General features: G+C 44.0%; 1 protein-coding gene across 2 annotated transcripts in view; it reads right to left on the bottom strand.

Annotated features, from left to right (window-relative positions):
• snx25 (sorting nexin 25) overlaps positions 1–18,451 on the bottom strand; it is a 55,028-nt gene that overhangs the window by 23,107 nt on the left and 13,470 nt on the right. For both annotated transcript variants that reach the window (XM_042325900.1, XM_024428886.2), the window contains exons 5-10: positions 17,491–17,677; positions 9,776–9,846; positions 8,410–8,600; positions 1,660–1,791; positions 1,217–1,492; positions 173–337 (exon numbers count right to left, since the gene is read on the bottom strand). In XM_042325900.1, coding sequence (XP_042181834.1) covers positions 173–337; positions 1,217–1,492; positions 1,660–1,791; positions 8,410–8,600; positions 9,776–9,846; positions 17,491–17,677 — 1,022 coding nt within the window. The remainder of the gene's footprint in view (positions 1–172; positions 338–1,216; positions 1,493–1,659; positions 1,792–8,409; positions 8,601–9,775; positions 9,847–17,490; positions 17,678–18,451) is intronic.

Raw genomic sequence — 18,451 nt, 5'->3', positions numbered from 1 at the left:
TGTGCTTGGCCTGCAGATAAATGACAGCAGCACAGTCAATGATGGGCTTTTGTATTCGTCAAGTAAGCATAAATAGAGGATTGAACCTTGAGGGTACACTCAATATCAGTGTTCATAAAAACACACTCGCCATGCATTGAAACAATAGCAGCTGAACGGTGTAGTGGGATACCTTTTTGTCTGGCTTGGGGGCATTTTGGATGGAACCCAGGGCCTGACGTTTGTACTCCAGCTTGTCGTAGAGCTGGCGCAGCTTGTTGACAGCGTAGCTGGCCTGCTCATTGATGCCTTTAGTGCCCTCGTCCAGCGCCTCCTCCCCTCCCTCCAGAACCTGGAGCTGTGCAGAGGTGGAGGTTTAGATGATGGTGATAATACAAACGTGGATTAACTTGCCACAATGCTAATAGAGCCCCTCAGTGGAGGTGTCATAACACCCAGAAAACCTAGCAGTCAAACAGGGAAATGGTTCCAATTGTTTTTCCAGCACAAATTCTTCCCATAGGGGATTTTACAGTTAAAATAAGGGCTGTGTTTCGTGAAGGTTTACCCTGGCGTGACGTTTTGATAACCATGTAAATCTCTCTCGGACAAGGTGACTTATCAATTGAGTCACCTGTATACTCTCAGATTCGAAAATGCAAATTAGCAAAGTAGACATTATGTAAGACTACAAGTCCCTGCAAACTCCTGCACATCATCTCTAGCTAAAACCTTTGCTAACAGGTATTGTGTCAATTTAAAACTTGCACAAGATAGTTCACAGAATTGTCCATTTAAAGAAATGTTCCCAATGTATTCATTACTAAATTGAGCTAACATTAGATAGTTAATCCAGATATTTTTTAACTTTGCCTCAATTCAGCAGTCTCGTCCAGATCATTATGGCATTTGTAGTTCTTTATGATAGCCACATTAGCATTTCTGGGAGGTGAATACATGTGAATGTATTGATAAGTCACTTTGTCCTAGAGAGATTAACACTGGTATCAAAATGTCACGCCAGGGTAGGCCTACGTGAAACACAACCCTTATTTTAAGTGTTTCTAAAATTCCCTACAGGAAACATTCATGGTGCAAAAAATGATTAGAACCATTTCCCTGTTTGACTGCTAGGTTTTATGGTTATGACTCGTACTGTGGTACTCTACGGACAACACTGTAGCACATGCTGGCTGGTATGTGAACATCTGCAGTGCATGTCCCCTTCCCAGCTTACCCCTTCGTCCTTGTCCTCGCTGCTGGACTGGGAGCTGCACTGCTGCTCCTCTCTCCTGATGAGCCTCTCGTAGAGGTCAGAGACCAGGAAGGACGGGTAGTAGCGCTCCTTCATGGTCTCATACACATCCCCCTGGATCCGGTGGAACACGTCCGTGCCCTTGTTCCCCACCAGGGTCTGCTGGATCTCCTTGTACAGGGCTTTCTCCACCGGGATCTCCCTGCTCTCCACAAAGAAGTTCTGGTAGATCTCCCCCACCAGCTGGGGAACCTCGTTCTGGGAAAAAACGAGTCAGGATGTGCACTGGGTTTTCAGCTTTAAAAGACAGATTCGGTTTCACCACAAGTCTCAGCGTAATGTTACCTATCGGATATATTTTACATGATGTCAGTCATTAAGCCAGTGTTAGTGACATTTGCTTTTGGAGGATGTGACAACTTTACCTTGTTGGCAGTCTTGAGCATCTCCACTAGCTCCCAGAAGCTGATGAGAGCCCTTTTGTCCACTCGCTCCATGTAGACACGGAAGTGCTCCCGGAACCCTGGGTTAGACATGATCTCTTCAAATTGGAGGATCTACAGGGAACAGACAGAACACAGGGGGTTTGCATAATGGCTTTTGATACTAGCCCTGCTCAAACATTTTAGATAAAACACTAAATATAATCTTCTCACCAAATAATTGATTTAAACACACTATTTTGCAATGATGGTTTACAGTGGCTGCAACAGCACTCTGTAGGGTAGCACCATGGTGTAGCCAGAGGTCAGCTAGCTTTCGTCCTCCTCTGAGTACATTGACTTCAATAAAAAAAACGAGGCTCATGGTTCTCACCCCCTTCCAGAGACTTAGTCATTATGACAACTTCCGGAGTACGTCCTCCAACCTATCAGAGCTCTTGCAGCAAGAACTGACATGTTGTCCAGCCAATAAAAGGATAAGAGAATGAATCTAGTACTGAAAAGCATAAGCTACAGCTAGCTAGCACTGTAGCGCATAAAATGTGGTGAGTAGTTGTCTGAGAAAAAGACAACAGCTTTGAATAAATTCATTTTTTCTCAAAATGAAGGAGAAGCAAGAGACATTTTCATTATTTAAAGTACACAAGTGAAGGGACAAGGTGAGGAGAGTGTGTGTAGATGCAAAAAGGAATCCAATGTGGCTGCTACAAAAGTGAACTGTGTTTCTCAAACGGAGTGAAACAGGGATAAACATACCTGAAGTTGTCCAAAAGAAACTGATTACACCCTATATCAGCAAAATGCAGGGAAGAATGTGTCACTGTCTGACCATTTATTGACTTGGCCAAAACTTGATTCGGAAGACCATTCCATTATTTTGGGCCAGGAGTATTGGTGTCTCCGAGGGTTTTTTGGCCTGGTTTGCTAACTACCGCTCTCAAAGAGTGCAGTGTATAAAGTCAGAAAATCTGCTGTCTCAGCCACTGCCTGTCACCAAGGGAGTACCCAAAGGCTCAACCCTAGGCCCCAGCCCCACGCTCTTCTCAAATCACATCAACAACATAGCTCAGGCAGTAGGAAGCTCTCTCATCCATTTATATGCAGATGATACAGTCTTCTACTCAGCTGGCATCTCCCCGAATTTTGTGTTAAATGCTCTACAACAAAGCTTTCTTAGTGTCCAACAAGCTCTCTCTACCCTTAACCTTGTTCTGAACACCTCCAAAACAAAAGGTCATGTGGTTTGGTAAGAAGAATGCCCCTCTCCCCACAGGTGTTATTACTAGCTCTGAGAGTTCAGAGATTGTGGTCATCACCTCATACAAGTACTTGGGAGTATGGCTAGACGGTACACTGTGCTTCTCTCAGCACATATCAAAGCTGCAGGCTAAAGTTAGAGCAAACCAAGTGTCGATTTATCATAAATCGGTCCTCTTTCCCCCCAGCTGCCAAACTACCCCTTATTCAGATGACCATCCTACCCATGCTAGATTATGGAGACATAATTTACACTGCTCCAAAAAATAAAGGGAACACTTAAACAACACAATGTAACTCCAAGTCAATCACACTTCTGTGAAATCAAACTGTCCACTTAGGAAGCAACACTGATTGACAATAAATTTCCTATGCTGTTGTGCAAATGGAAGTCAACAGGTGGAAATTATAGACAATTAGCAAGACACCCCCAATAAAGGAGTGGTTCTGCAGGTGGGGACCACAGACCACTTCTCAGTTCCTATGCTTCCTGGCTGATTTTTTGGTCACTTTTGAATGCTGGCAGTGCTTTCACTCTAGTGGTAGCATGAGACGGAGTCTACAACCCACACAAGTGGCTCAGGTAGTGCAGCTCATCCAGGATGGCACATCGATGCGAGCTGTGGCAAGGCGGCTTGCTGTGTCTGTCAGCGTAGTGTCCAGAGCATGGAGGCGTTACCAGGAGACAGGCCAGTACATCAGCAGACATGGAGGTCGTAGGAGGGCAACAACCCAGCAGCAGGACCGCTACCTCCACCTTTGTGCAAGGAGGAGCACTGCCAGAGCCCTGCAAAATTACCTCCAGCAGGCCACAAATGTGCATGTGTCTGCTCAAACGGTCAGAAACAGACTCCATGAGGGTGGTATGAGGGCCCGACGTCCACAGGTGGGGGTTGTGCTTACAGCCCAACACCGTGCAGCACGTTTGGCATTTGCCAGAGAACACCAAGATTGGCAAATTTGCCACTGGCGCCCTGTGCTCTTCACAGATGAAAGCAGGTTCACACTGAGCACATGTGACAGACGTGACAGATGCCGTGGAGAATGTTCTGCTGCCTGCAACATCCTCCAGCATGACCGGTTTGGTGGTGGGTCAGTCATGGTGTTGGGTGGCATTTCTTTGGGGGGCCGCACAGCCCTCCATGTGCTCGCCAGAGGTAGCCTGACTGCCATTAGGTACCGAGATGAGATCCTCAGACCCCTTGTGAGACCATATGCTGGTGCGGTTGGCCCTGGGGTCCTCTTAATGCAAGACAATGCTAGACCTCATGTGGCTGGAGTGTGTCAGCAGTTCCTGCAAGAGGAAGGCATTGATGCTATGGACTGGCCTGCCCGTTCCCCAGACCCGAATCCAATTGAGCACATCTGGGACATCATGTCTCACTCCAACCACCAACATCACGTTGCACCACAGACTGTCCAGGAGTTGGCGGATGCTTTAGTCCAGGTCTGGGATCAGATCCCTCAGGAGACCATCCACCACCTCATCAAGAGCATGCCCAGGCATTGTAGGGAGGTCATACAGGCACGTGGAGGCCACACACACACTACTGAGCCTCATTTTGACTTGTTTTAAGGACATTACATCAAAGTTGGATCAGCCTGTAGTGTGGTTTTCCACTTTAATTTTGAGTGTGACACCAAATCCAGACCTCCATGGGTTGATAAATTTGATTTCCATTGATAATTTGTGTGATTTTGTTGTCAGCACATTCAACCATGTAAAGAAAAAAGCATTTAATAAGAATATTTCATTCATTCAGATCTAGGATGTGTTATTTTAGTGTTCACTTAATTTTTTTGAGCAGTGTATAAATCAGCAGGTAAAAGGGTGCTCTCGAGCGGCTAGATGTTCTTTACTATGCGGCCATCAGATTTGCCACCAATGCTCCTTATAGGACACATCACTGCACTCTATACTCCTCTATAAACCCGTCGCAAGACCCACTGGTTGATGCTTATTTATAAAACCCTCTTAGGCCTCACTCCCCCATATCTGGAGAGATCTACTGCAGCCCTCCTCCTCCACATATAACACCCATTCTGCCAGTCACATTCTGTTAAAGGTCCCCAAAGCACAAACATTCCTGGGGTCGCTCCTCTTTTCAGTTCGCTGCAGCTAGAACGAGCTGGAACAAACACTCAAACTGGACAATTTTATCTCAATCTCCATTCAAAAACTCAATCATGGACACTCTTACAGACAGTTGTGACTGCTATGGGTGGTGTATTGTTGTCTCTACCTTCTTGATATTTGTGCTGTTGTCTATGTTCAATACTGTTTGTACCATGTTAAGTTCTGCTACCATGTTGTGTTGCTACCATGCTGTGTTGTCATGTGTAGCTGCCTTGCTATGTTGTCGTCTTAGGTCTCTATGTAGTGTTGTCTCTTGTTGTGATGTGTGTTTTATTCTATATTTATATTGTATTAAAAAGTTCTTATATATATCCCAGGCCCCATCCCCGCAGGAGGCTTTTTGGTAGGCTGTCATTGTAAATAAGAATTTGTTCTTAACCGACTTGCCTAGTTAAATAAAGGTTAAATAAAACATTTTTATTTTTTATTTTTATGTGCTACCTTAGTCCTTAGATGCGTTTACTTGCAGGCTGACTAGCAATGTCTTGTGTTGCAATGTCCCTTACATTGGATGCCTAAATCGACTACAAAACAAGTTGAAGTGACATAATTCAAAAGGATACATAAAAAGAACTCCCCTAAAATGACTGTTCGCATGATTCGATTGAACCGAATCCCATCTAATACAACGGCGAAGTGAATCCTTTGTTTCGTCAAAAAGAACCGTTGAAAAGAATCATAAGAATCATTCACAAATGTTCATCAACTTTGTATGGCCTTAGTCGCGAGTGTCTGTGGAAGGTTTTTGGGGATATGACAAAAACATTCAAACATGATAACAATAGCTAAACAGTTAACTACAGGTTACAATATGTTTTGATTTGGCTACCTAATTAGTTATTAGTTTATTCTCTATCATATTTTACAGGCTAGGCCTACCTGCTGCTGTCTCTGTCCTTGAGAAACGTCCCACTCGTTGTGCACACATGCAAGTGATGCCCGTAAACACACGCACTAAAGCGTCATTCCGATCCTGGCTGATATGTAGATTTTTATTTGATTGATAAAATATATTTTTTAAACTGTGCCTAAATAAATTACATTAACAAATTCTTAAAATAAAATTTCCAAACTGTGGGTTGGAAAACACAATTGTAAAATGACTTTTCCAGGGTTTTCATGACCATAGGAAGCCTGTATACTGGCCCCAGAGAACAGCAGACTGTGCATCCCAAATGGCAGGTCACTACCTTTAAACACAGGGCTATGGTCAAAAGTAGTCCACTATGTAGGGAATAGGGAAAGGGGGATACCTAATCAGTTGTACAACAATGCATTCAACTGAAATGTGTCTTCCGCATTTAACTCAACCCCTCCGAATCAGAATAGGGTGGCAGTCAATAAATGCCATTGATTTGAAGGTTAGCCAGCCAATTTAAAGGTGACAACAAAAATGTACAGAGTAGAGCACTATTCAGTGTGGTGAGGAGACCTGAGGTTATTTATCACTGCCAGATACAGACACTGTACTCGTCAAAAACATTGAGAGCTCAGCCATCATGTCGTTACGGGACTAATGGGCCAATGTTCCAACAGGGTGTTCAGGGTGGGCTGACACAGACTGCATCCCAAATAGCACCCCATTTTCTACATAGTGCACTACTTTGACCAGAGCCCCATCCGATCAGTTACTGAACTCCAGATAAGGGAATGCCAGGCCCACATTCATTAAAGCTCAGGCATCTGGGACTGCAGAGGAGTCAAAGTAATGTTTAATGACACTCAAATACAGTTACAATATGAACTAATGTAATGAAATGAGAGGCAATAAGGTCTTCCTCTCCCTGCTGTAATTATACTCTATAGGGAACCTCCGGGTATGTCAACACAGCCCTCACTGTGAAATGCCAAAGGGCTCAGTGCATGTGTGTGCTGTAGATATTACACTATCAAACAAACACATGGCTGTTCTGCCATCTTGGCTGTTCTGCCATCTTGGCTGTTCTGCCATCTTGGCTGTTCTGCTGTGTAATAAAACAGGATTTAATCTGCTACTGTCAGAGTTTAGAGGGTTTAGAGCACGTGTCAAACTCATTCCTCGGAGGGCCGATTGTCTGAAGGTTTTCGCTCCTCCCTTGTACTTGATTGATGAAGTAAATTCAAAAATTAGTAAGGAACTCTCCAGACCTGGTTGACGAGTTCTTAATTGAAAGTTTAAAAAATTAAGACCAGCCGACACTACATGGAATGAGTTTGACACCCCTGGTTTAGAGGGATTACCAGGATGTGTACTCCAAGCATGTGCTGACCAACTGGCAAGTGTCTTCACTGACATTTTCAACATGTCCCTGACTGAGTCTGTAATAACAACATGTTTCAAGCAGACCACCATAGTCCCTGTGCCCAAGAACACCAAGGTAACCTGCTTAAATGACAACCAACCTGTAACACTCACTGTAGCCATGAAATGCTTTGAAAGGCTGGTCATGGCTCACAACACAAAAACCCTAGACACACTCCAATTAGCATACCGCACCAACAGAGCCACAGATGACACAATCTCTATTGCACTCCACACTATCCTTTCCCACCTGGACAAAAGGAACACATACATGAGAATGCTGTTCTACAGCTGCACCATCGATAGCATCCTAACTGGTTGCGTCACCGCCTGGTATGGCAACTGCTCGGCATCCGTCCGCAAGGCGATAGAGAGGGTAGAGCATACGGCTCAGTACATCACTGTGACCAAGCTTCCTGCCATCCAGGACCTTTATACCAGGCAGTGTCAGAGGAAGACCCTAAAAATTGCCAAAGACTCTAGCCACCCGTCAGACTGTTCTCTCTGCTACCGCATGGCAAGGGGTACCGGAGCACCAAGTCTAGGTACAAAAGGCTTCTGATCAGCTTCTACCCCCAAGCTCTGAGACTGCTGAACAGTTAATCAAATGGCTACCTAGACTATTTGCATTGACCCCCCACCCCCTTTTTTCTTTACACTGCTGTTACTCTTTGTTTATTATCTATGCACCCCTACCTACATGTACACATTACCTCGACTAACCTGTACCCCCGCACACTGACTCGGTACTCCCTGTATAAATAGCCTCGTTACTGTTATTTTATTGTGTTGCTTTTTTAAAAACTTTAGTTTATTTAGTAAATATTTTCTTAACTGCATTGTTGGTTAAAGGGCTTGTAAGTAAGCATTTCACCATGTATTCGGCGCATGTAGCAATATAATTTTTTGAGAAGAGTTTTTTTTTTTTTTTTTTTAGATTTAGAGGGTTTAGAGCAGAGGGACTGCAGACAGACTGACATAAACCCCAGCCAAACATCAACACTGGGCAGTGTGTGTGTGTGTGTGTGTGTGTGTGTGTGTGTGTGTATAGTCATACCCTCTGACTCTGGGGCCCGTCTCCCTCGTCCGTGCAGCCCTCCTCCTGCTGTTCGTAGTTGGGGCCCCCTAGGAGACGGATGCGTTTTTCACACTGCTTCTTGGCCACAGTCAGCTGGTTGATGTAGCGCTTCATGTTGCGTGCTCTGAGCAGGTCGGCCTTCATGGCTGCAGTCTCCTTCCCTTTACTGTCTGTAGGGACGAGTTGTCGGAAGACATCTTAGTATATTTAAAATATACGGTTGATCAATTAAATACAACCACCGAGGCCACAGATGCTTTAATCCAAAGATTTGATAGGTTAATCAAAGCGAACACCAAGGACAAAGGCACAGCCCTTCAAATATGTGATAAGTGATAAGAGATTCTTTATCAACCTTGTATTGAGACCAATAAAACTAGCTCCCTCAGACAGAGAGAACAAGAGAACCCTGCAGGTCTCAGACAGGAGATGGGACATGAATCCTTCAGACAAATTGACACTATTGAGTTCCACACCATCCCCATTACTGTGTTAGGATGATTCAAACAACTCATGTTACATCTATTTTCAACATGACGTCTCTGGATGGACTAGAGGAGGGTGAATGAGAACATGACGCACTACGTTGTGGAGGAAACATCATCTGCCCTCCTACAAACATAACTCAATTTCCCCCCTGTACAGAGGTAATGAAAGCCTGGCTGGGAGGCAGATGGGGTGAGACAGAGGATCAAGTGAACAGCTTTTAGCTCACATTGGAGTTGCCACAATGTCTTTCTCATTCATCACATACAAATCATCCCCCCTCTTTCTCTGAATCATATCGCTCAATTCATCTGAGAAAAGGTGAAGACTGACAACTGCAGCCTCTCCTTTCTGCTGTGTGAGAGATCAGTGAATGACATTTAGCTTCCAGCCTGTCAGTTTCCAGTCCACTGCCCATCGCAGCTCGCTGAGAAAGAGAGAATATTAAAGTGTTGCAGCTTGCTGAGAGAGAAACATTTTAATGCATTCACTGGCTCATAAAGACCCTTCGCCTCATAGGAAATTTCCGGTTAATTTCTCTGGGTAATCACTGTGCCGACACCTTGGTAACTGCCCAGCTGTCAATCATCACTCTTAGTCATAGATGCAACATCAAACTCCATTGACGTCAGAGCTGTTATAGACCTGGACCCGTAGGCATAAAGCCTCTCAGAGTAAGAGTGCTGATCTAGAATCAGTTTTCCTTTTTAGTTCACATTAAATAAGATTACATGGACAGGGGGGGACCTGATCCTAGATCAGCACTCCTACTCTAGACCGTATTCACAAAGCGTCAAGAGCATAGCCTGTAGCTAAAGGTTGTTCACTAGAGACAGTAGAGTTGTGGTTCATGGCCTACCTTTCTGTTTCTTCAGCTGGGGGAGGCTGCTGATGGTGGTGGCCTGAATGATCTCCACCACGATCTGGTACCTACAGAAGGAGCGAGAGGAAGAAGTTAGGAAGGGAGAAGAGATGGGAAGAAAAAAAGGAGTTGTTTCAGCTGGACTAACATACCATTAGTATAATTGAAAACAGGACGTCATCCTGTAGGCCTGCCCAAAGAGCCACCCGCCACAATAGTAAGACGTATGTCATTTATGGTTAAGTATCAGAAGGTTGGAAAGCCATGGTGGTGCAGAGAACATTGTTTGAATTTCACATCCCAATTACAGGTGAAATAAGCCATTAAAAAGTGCCAATGAAACAATGACTCCAAGCAAGTGGAGATGACACCAACTGCAATCATTTTGCGTTCTCACTGCCTCGTACCATGCCTCGCCTCAAATGACCAGAGACATCAAATAAATGCAATAGATGGCAGGGCCTCCCTCTGGCACTCTCACAGACAGACTGGTTTGCATGCAGTCAACTACAAGTAATGCTGATGGTAGTTCAAGGCCATGTGACCTTGGCTATGGGTAGATATGATTGGGATGATAACCATTGTATCCATCAGGAAATAATATTTGCGTCATACAGCATGTCATCTTAAGACACATGCAACACGTCAATAACATTACATAGAGCATTAGACATACAGTGCTTCATACATACAGTGCATTCGGAAAGTATTCAGACCCCTGGACTTTTTCCACATTTTGTTACGTTACAGCTTTATTGTAAAATTGATTAAATAAAACATTTCTCATCAATCTGAGCACAATACCCCATAAAGACAAAGTAAAAACAGGTTTTTAGAAATACCTTATTTCCTTTGCTATGAGACTCGAAATTGAGCTCAGGTGCAACCTGTTTCTATTGATCATCCTTCATCTGTTTCTACAACAGGAGTCCACCTGTGGTAAATTCAAATGGATTGGACATGATTTGGAAAGGCACACATCTGTCTATATAAAGGTTCCACAGATGATATTGCATAACAGAGCAAAACCCAAGCCATGAGATCGAAGAAATTGTCCGTAGAGCTCGGAGACAGGATTGTGTCGAGGCACAGATCTGGGGAAGGGTACCAAAAGCCTTCTGCAGCATTGAATGTCCAAGAACACCGTGGCCTCCATCATTCTTAACTGGAAGAAGTTTGGAACCACCAAGATTCCTCCTAGAGCTGGCAGCCCAGCTAAACTGAGCAATTGGGGGAGAAGGGCCTTGGTCAGGGAGGTGACCAAGAACCCAGTGGACACTGACAGAGCTCTAGAGTTTCTCTGTGGGAATAGGAGAACCTTCCATGCGAAGCGTCACGTCTGGAAGAAAGCTGGCACCACCCCTACGGTGAAGCATGGTGGTGGCAGCATCATGCTGTGGGGATTTTTTTCAGCAGCAGGGACTGGGAGACAAGTCAGGAGAGGGAAAGATGAACAGAGCAAAGTACAGAGAGAACCTTGATGAAAACCTGCTCTAGAGCACTCAGGACCTCAGACTGGGGCGTCCTTGAGTGACCCAGCCAGTCCCAGACTTGAACCCGACCTGAAAATAGCTGTGCAGCAACACTCCCCATCCAATCTGACAGAGCTTGAGAGGATCTGCAGAGAAGAATGGGAGAAACTCCCCAAATACAGGTGTGCCAAGTTTGTAGTGTCATACCCAAGAGGACTCAAGGCTGTAATCGCTTAATACATTAGCTAAAATTTCTAAAAACACATTTTTGATTTGTCATTACGGGGTATTGACATAATACAGCACAAAATAGTGAAGGCATCATCAACCACTGCCTGTATGGGAACACTGTATCCCAAATGGAACACTATTCCCTATATAGTGAACTACATTTAACCAGGGCCCATGTCTCTAGTCAAAAGTAGTGCACTATATAGGGAATAGGCTGATTTAAATTAATCATTTAACATATTTTATAAATGTTTAAATTTACCTGTATGTCTGTTTTGAGTACATGTTGGCTAACCCCTGACCCATTTAAGAGCAATGTTTTGTCAATATTCACTGTTCTGCAATATATATGCTTAAACAATTGAAGTATTTGCTGTGCATCACAGTGATATAAACACCCCTGTTTTAGAAACATGTTGTAGTGATAAGGGATGTTAGCTTTATAACTTATTTTCCAATTCTATAAAAACATGCCAAAATGCTAACTAAATTAGCCCTGGAGCATTATAGTGGTATAAAAAACAGAACCAAAAGAAGTTGAGATTTGTATTACAAAAAAAGTGATATAAAACCCCCGTTTTAGAGACCTGTTACAGTGATATAAAACCCCCGTTTTAGAGACCTGTTATACTGATAAACAACACCTGTTTTAGAAAACTGTTACAGTGATATAAAACCCCCTGTTACAGAGACCTGTTACAGTGATATAAAAACCCCATTATAGTGATATAAAACCCTCATTTTAGAAACCTGTTACACTGATAAACCCCTGTTTTAGAGACCTGTTACAGTGATATAAAACCCCCGTTACACTGATAAAAACCCTGTTCTTGATTCCCTGATAAAGCGCTCTGCTACAGTACATGTCATCTTACTGAAGCTCAGTTCCCATGGAAACCCAGCAGTAAGGTATACGGACAGGGCAGGTTCGGTGTAATTTAAGCTAGAGCTCCACATCATCAGTGGGCTTAAATATGGTTACATCTACCATGCAAAACTAGCTAATTTAGCTGTCTGGATACTGCAATTATCGCACAAGTGAAAAGCCTTATATCCAGCACGTAGACTAGCAGTTAAGAGCGTTGGGCCAGTAACAAAAAGGTCGCTGGTTCGAATCCCTGAGTCGACTAGGAGAGAAATCTGTCGATGTGCCCTAATGCAACGCACTTAACCCTAATTGCTCCTGTAAGTCGACTGATAAAGAGCCTCTTAAATGCCTAAAAAGTAAATCCACTGGTTTAAACTGTTGGACACGGAAAGAGAACCAACACTTTAGCCTAAATGATTTCCGTAACTGAGAATCGGATCAGACACCTCTGGTAAACAGACTACCAACAGTAGATACATATGAGTCATCCTTAGATAATGTAGCAGGCTGTCCTTGCAACATTTTAGCCAGCTGCTTAATACAAGAGAACATTGCCAAGGCTCATAGTGCTTAAGAAAAAATGGTTTACAGTTGGATCAATATAGTTTCAAATTAGCAACGAAAAAAAGGGTCTATATCTTGTGATCGATGTGGAGAACATGACTAGTTTTAACGATTAAAGCGTATGAAATCATTGCCTTTGAGAGTGCCATACAGAAAGATTGGACTGATCCACAGTTGTGATGGATCCGGTATTATAAGATGCTTTGCTGATTTATCATACACTAGTAACTACAGGGCATTCAATGTCTGCATACCAAATGGCACCCTCATCCCTATAGAGTTCACTACCATAGGGCTCTGGTCAAAAGTAGCGCACTATAGGGAATAGGGTGCCATTTGGGACGAATACATCAGTCCTCCAATGCAGTTTCTGATCGTCAGGCACAAGGCAGGCTGAACACCAGCTGCATGCACAGTGCCTTCAGAAAGTATTTACACTGACTTATTCCACATCCTGTATTATAGCCTGAATTCAAAATGGATTTAATAGATTTTTCTTCTCACCCATCTACACACAATACCCCATTATGACTAAGAAAAAAATGTTTAGAAATGTTTGCAAACTTAATTCAAATGAAATACAACAATTATTTGCATAATTATTCACACCAGAGTCAATAAATTGTAGAATACCTTTGGTGGAGATTACAGCTTTGAGTGGTCTCGGGTATGTCTGTATAAGCTTTGAGTGGTCTCGGGTATGTCTGTATAAGCTTTGAGTGGTCTCTATGTCTGTATAAGTGGTCTCTATGTCTGTATAAGCTTTGCACATGTGGATTTTCCCCCATTCTTCATTGCATATTTTCTCAACCTCTATTAAGTTAGATGGGGAGCAGCGGTCACGTGCAGTGCTGTGGAGACTGTTGTCCTTCTGGCAGGTTCTCCTATCTCAGCCAAGGAACTCTGTAGTTCTGTGGTCATTGGGTTCTTGGTCACCTCCCTGACCAAGGTCTTATTGCCCGGTTGCTCAGTTTGGTCAGACGGCCAGCTCTGGTCAGAGTTTAGGTAGTTCCAGATTTTTTTTTTCAATTTCCCAAATGGAGACCACCGTGCTCTTGGAAACGTTCAACACTTGACAAATTATTTTAAAGCCTTCCCCACATATATGCCTTATCACCATTATCTCAGAACTACAGAGAGTTTCTTGGACTGCATGGTATAGTTTCTGCTCTGACATACACTGTCAACTGTGGGACCTTATATAGACAGGTGTGTTTCTAAATCACCTCCAAAGAATTTAATTGTTCACAGATGGACTCCAATCAAGTTGTAGTGACATTTCAAGGATGATTTAAAAAATGTACTAGATGCACCTGAGCTCAATTTCAAGTGTCATAGCAAAGGGGTGTGAATACTTACCGTTTGTCATTATGGGGTATTATGTGTAAATGGGTCAGAAGTGCTTTAATAAAATTAGAATTCAGGCTGTAACAAAACTCTGGAATAAGTCCAGGGGCATGAATACTTTCTGAAGGCACTGTATTATTGTATGCATGTACACAGAGTGTACAAAACATTAGGAACACCTTCCTAATGTTGAGTTGCACCACCTTTTGCCCTCAGAACAGCCTGAATTCGTCAGGGCATGGACTCTACAAGGTGTCGAAAGGGTTCCACAGGGATGCTGGCTCATGTTGACTCCAACGCTTCCCACAGATGTGTAAAGTTCGCTGGATGTCATTTGGGTGGTGGACACTTCTTGATAAGTTTCCCATGTGCGAGTGTGAAACTCAGCAGCGTTGCAGTTCTTGACAAACAAGTGCGCCTGGCACCTTCTACCATACTCTGTTCAAAGGCACTTAAATATTTTGTCTGGCCCATTCACCCTCTGAATGGCACACACACACACAGCTCTCAAATTGTCTCAAGGCTTAAAAATAATTATTTAACAGGTGTGTCTGCACACACACTTCGGAAGCTCTTCAGATCTCTTAACAAAATGTGGAAAAAGTTACAGTACACCTTGTTCTAAAATTGATTAAAAAATATATATATCCTCAATCTACACACAATGCCCCATAATGACAAAGCGAAAACAGGTTCAGATATTTTTGTAAATTATTTAAAAAACTAAAATACCTTATTTACGTAAGTATTCAAACCCTTTGCTTTGAGACTTGAAATTGAGCTGAGGTGCATCCTGTTTCCATTGATCATCCTTAAGATGCATCTACAACTTGGAGTCAACCTGTAGAAAGGCACACACCTGTCTATATAAAGTCCCACAGTTGACAGTACACGTCAGAGCAAAAATCAAGCAGGACAGAGTTCCTTTGTTCAGTGTGCGTGTTCTTCTACCCATCTTAATCTTTTCTTTTTATTGGCCAGTCTGAGTTATGGCTTTTTCTCTGCAACTCTGTCTAGAAGGCCAGCATCCCGGAGTCGCCTCTTCACTGTTGACTGAGACTGGTGTTTTGCGGGTTTTATTTAATGAAGCTGCCAGTTGAGGACTTGTGATGCGTCGGTTTCTCATACTAGACACTAATGTACTTGTCCTCTTGCTCAGTTGTGCACCGGGGCTTCCCACTCCTCTTTCTATTCTGGTTAGAGCCAGTTAGAATTGTTCTGTGAAGGGAGTACTACACAGCGTTGCACCAGATCTTCAGTTTCTCGCATGGAATAGCCTTCATTTCTCAGAACAAGAGTAAACTGATGAGTTTCAGAAGGAAGTTCTTTGTTTCTGGCCATTTTGAGCCTGTAATCGAACCCACAAATGCTGATGCTCCAGATACTCAACTAGGTCTAAAGGACAGTTTTGTTGCTTCTTTAAATCAGAACAACAGTTTTCAGCTGTGCTAACATAATTGCAAAAGGGTTTTCTAATGATCAATTAGCCTTTTAAAATGATAAACTTGGATTAGCTAACACAACGTGCCATTGGAACACAGGAGTGATGGTTGCTGATAGTGGGCCTCTGTACACCTATGTAGATATTCCATTAAAAATCAGCCGTTTCCAGCTACAATAGTCATTTACAACATTAACAATGTCTACACTGTATTTCTGATCAATTTGATGTCATTTTCAATGGACAAAAAAAGTGCTTTTCTTTCAAAAACAAGGACATTTCTAAGTGACGCCAAACTTACAAAACATTAGGAAAATCTGCTCTGTCCATGAGATGGACCAGGTGAAAGCTATGATCCCTTATGACCCAGCCAGCGTCGCGGTGTCAGGGCGACAGGCTGACCCAGCCAGCGTCGCGGTGTCAGGGCGACAGGCTGACCCAGCCAGCGTCGCGGTGTCAGGGCGACAGGCTGACCCAGCCAGCGTCGCGGTGTCAGGGCGACAGGCTGACCCAGCCAGCGTCGCGGTGTCAGGGCGACAAGCTGACCCAGCCAGCGTCGCGGTGTCAGGGCGACAAGCTGACCCAGCCAGCGTCGCGGTGTTAGGGCGACAGGCTGACTTAATAAAATAGAACCTGCACACTCACAAGCTCCACCTCGTACCTTTGTTCACTAACAAACAATGTTTAGATCCTACAAGAATCTTCGTCCGGTTGGCATGGCTCATAAGAGTGTGGCGCTGGGGGGAGTAATGACTGTAGCCTGCAGGAGAGCTGAACACAGCACGGCCCAACACCAAGAGCTGGTAAAGCACCCTGATCAGAGGCTGCAGCCAGGGATTGTTCTGGTCCTAGTGTCATTTCATGAAAAGCTGCGCTGTATGTCAATGATAAACACAGGGCTGTGACAAGGGGAGAGGGAATCACGAATGAGGCTGTCAGACAGGAGAGCTCTCTATGCTTAGGGACACAGAGAAGCAGGTATACAGAGGCTCACAAACACATAGGTTTGTCACTCAGGGTGACTTAAGAGCAGAAAACATGGTAATTAACTACAATGACCAGAATCCATTGCGCCTACAGCTGCCTGTTCTCATTGGTTCTTGCTGGGCAAACATGCTTGTGGGGGTGGCAGACAGAGAGGAAGAAAGATGGATACACCAGACAGATAGAGAGCGGTTGTTAGGCATCTCTACCCGACAATACATCTAATTGATTGATACTTTTTAAAACTGCTAAATAACTATGACTTGATACTAAAATAGTGATTTCGTCAGACAGCTAGCCAGGATGACTCTTTTGATGACTCTTTTGGGAGCACTGAGATAAAAGGCTGTCTGGCTAATACTGCCTGAGCAGAGATGAGATGACTTGGAATAAAATAACATACACAACTGAAATATTTTAATGTGAATAAATGGTTAGAGCCTAATAAGTGATAGTAAAGCGCAGTCACGCACTACCATCTTGTTTTGTGCTGTTACAGCATTGAACCCACATAATGCATGTATTGTTTAAAACATTTAAATTGATCGTTTAAAAATAAACCGAACCAAAACCCGACGGGCTTCAAAATGCACTAATCTCTCAGCAGTAAAGGGGAGAGACGGTGTGACGTGTTGGTATGATGACGCACGCAAGTCGGGGTGACACGAGACAGTGTGGTTGAGGTGTACGTGCCGGCATGGCTAATGAGAAAACTGGAGATCTTCTGTCAGTCAGGACATCGACACACATACGACCCACACTCAGAAGCACTAGTAGGAGGAGGGTTGGGCTGCTCTGTCTGTACCTGAGCTGTTTGAGGAAGTCGATGTCTGAGGAGGAGCTGATGAGCTTGATGAACTCCTCGTAGGACGGGGCGTAGGTATAGGCCTTCTTGTGGTGCTCGTTGAGCTGCTCGCGGTGCTCCAGCTGAGACAGCAGCATGAGGTTCAGGAAGTCTGGGTCACTCAGCACCTCCACCAGAGGCTTCAGCACTGCACACACAGTAGAAAACAGGCTTATAGTGTGGCATGCTCCAGCTTAATCATTTAGACACACACACACTAGCTAATGTTGTAAAGTGACATCCTCTGACAAGCACAAACTAAAGAGCCATCTTTGAATGTCAAAGCCTCCTCTCTTCCTCAACCACACACTATCCTGGATTACCTTTATTACAATGGCATGTCTGGACTGCCTTCAGATGTCACTGGCTATCTTACTGGGCTTCTTCATATTTCATTTTTATGGAGGAGATAAATGTTTTATAAGGGAAGGGGTGACTCATACATGCTTACACAAGAAGCCATAAACAGCTGAACTGGTAAAGGCTGAGACTGGCAGGCAGTAGGCCAGGGCTATGTCCAAAATGGCTCCCTTCTCACTATATAATGCATTGGTTTTGAACAGGGCCCATAAAGGAGTGCACTTTGTAGAGCAGGGTTTCCCAAACTCGGTCCTGGAGCCCCCCCTGTGCGCACATTTTGGTTTCTGCCCTAGGCACTACACAGCGGATTCAAATAATCAACTCATAATTAAGCTTTGATTATTTGAATCAGCTGTGTAGCACTAGGGCAGAAACCAAAACATGGGGTCCCCGGGACCGAGTTGGGGAAATCCTGATGTGGAGAATAGGGTGCCATTTGAGGCACCTTCCTCAGGGGTTTCATCATTCTGACAGCTGGTTGGATGGCTACAGCACCACGGGAGGGGGGTCTATGGGCTGGAACAGGAACCACTCCCCTCATCCTCCACTCTTGCTGCGACAC

The sequence above is a fragment of the Oncorhynchus tshawytscha genome, linkage group LG08, assembly GCF_018296145.1.
Source record: "Oncorhynchus tshawytscha isolate Ot180627B linkage group LG08, Otsh_v2.0, whole genome shotgun sequence".
Classification (NCBI taxonomy): domain Eukaryota; kingdom Metazoa; phylum Chordata; class Actinopteri; order Salmoniformes; family Salmonidae; genus Oncorhynchus; species Oncorhynchus tshawytscha.
The sequence above is the reverse complement of the archived record's forward strand: the minus strand, read 5'-3'. Positions and strand labels throughout refer to the sequence as shown.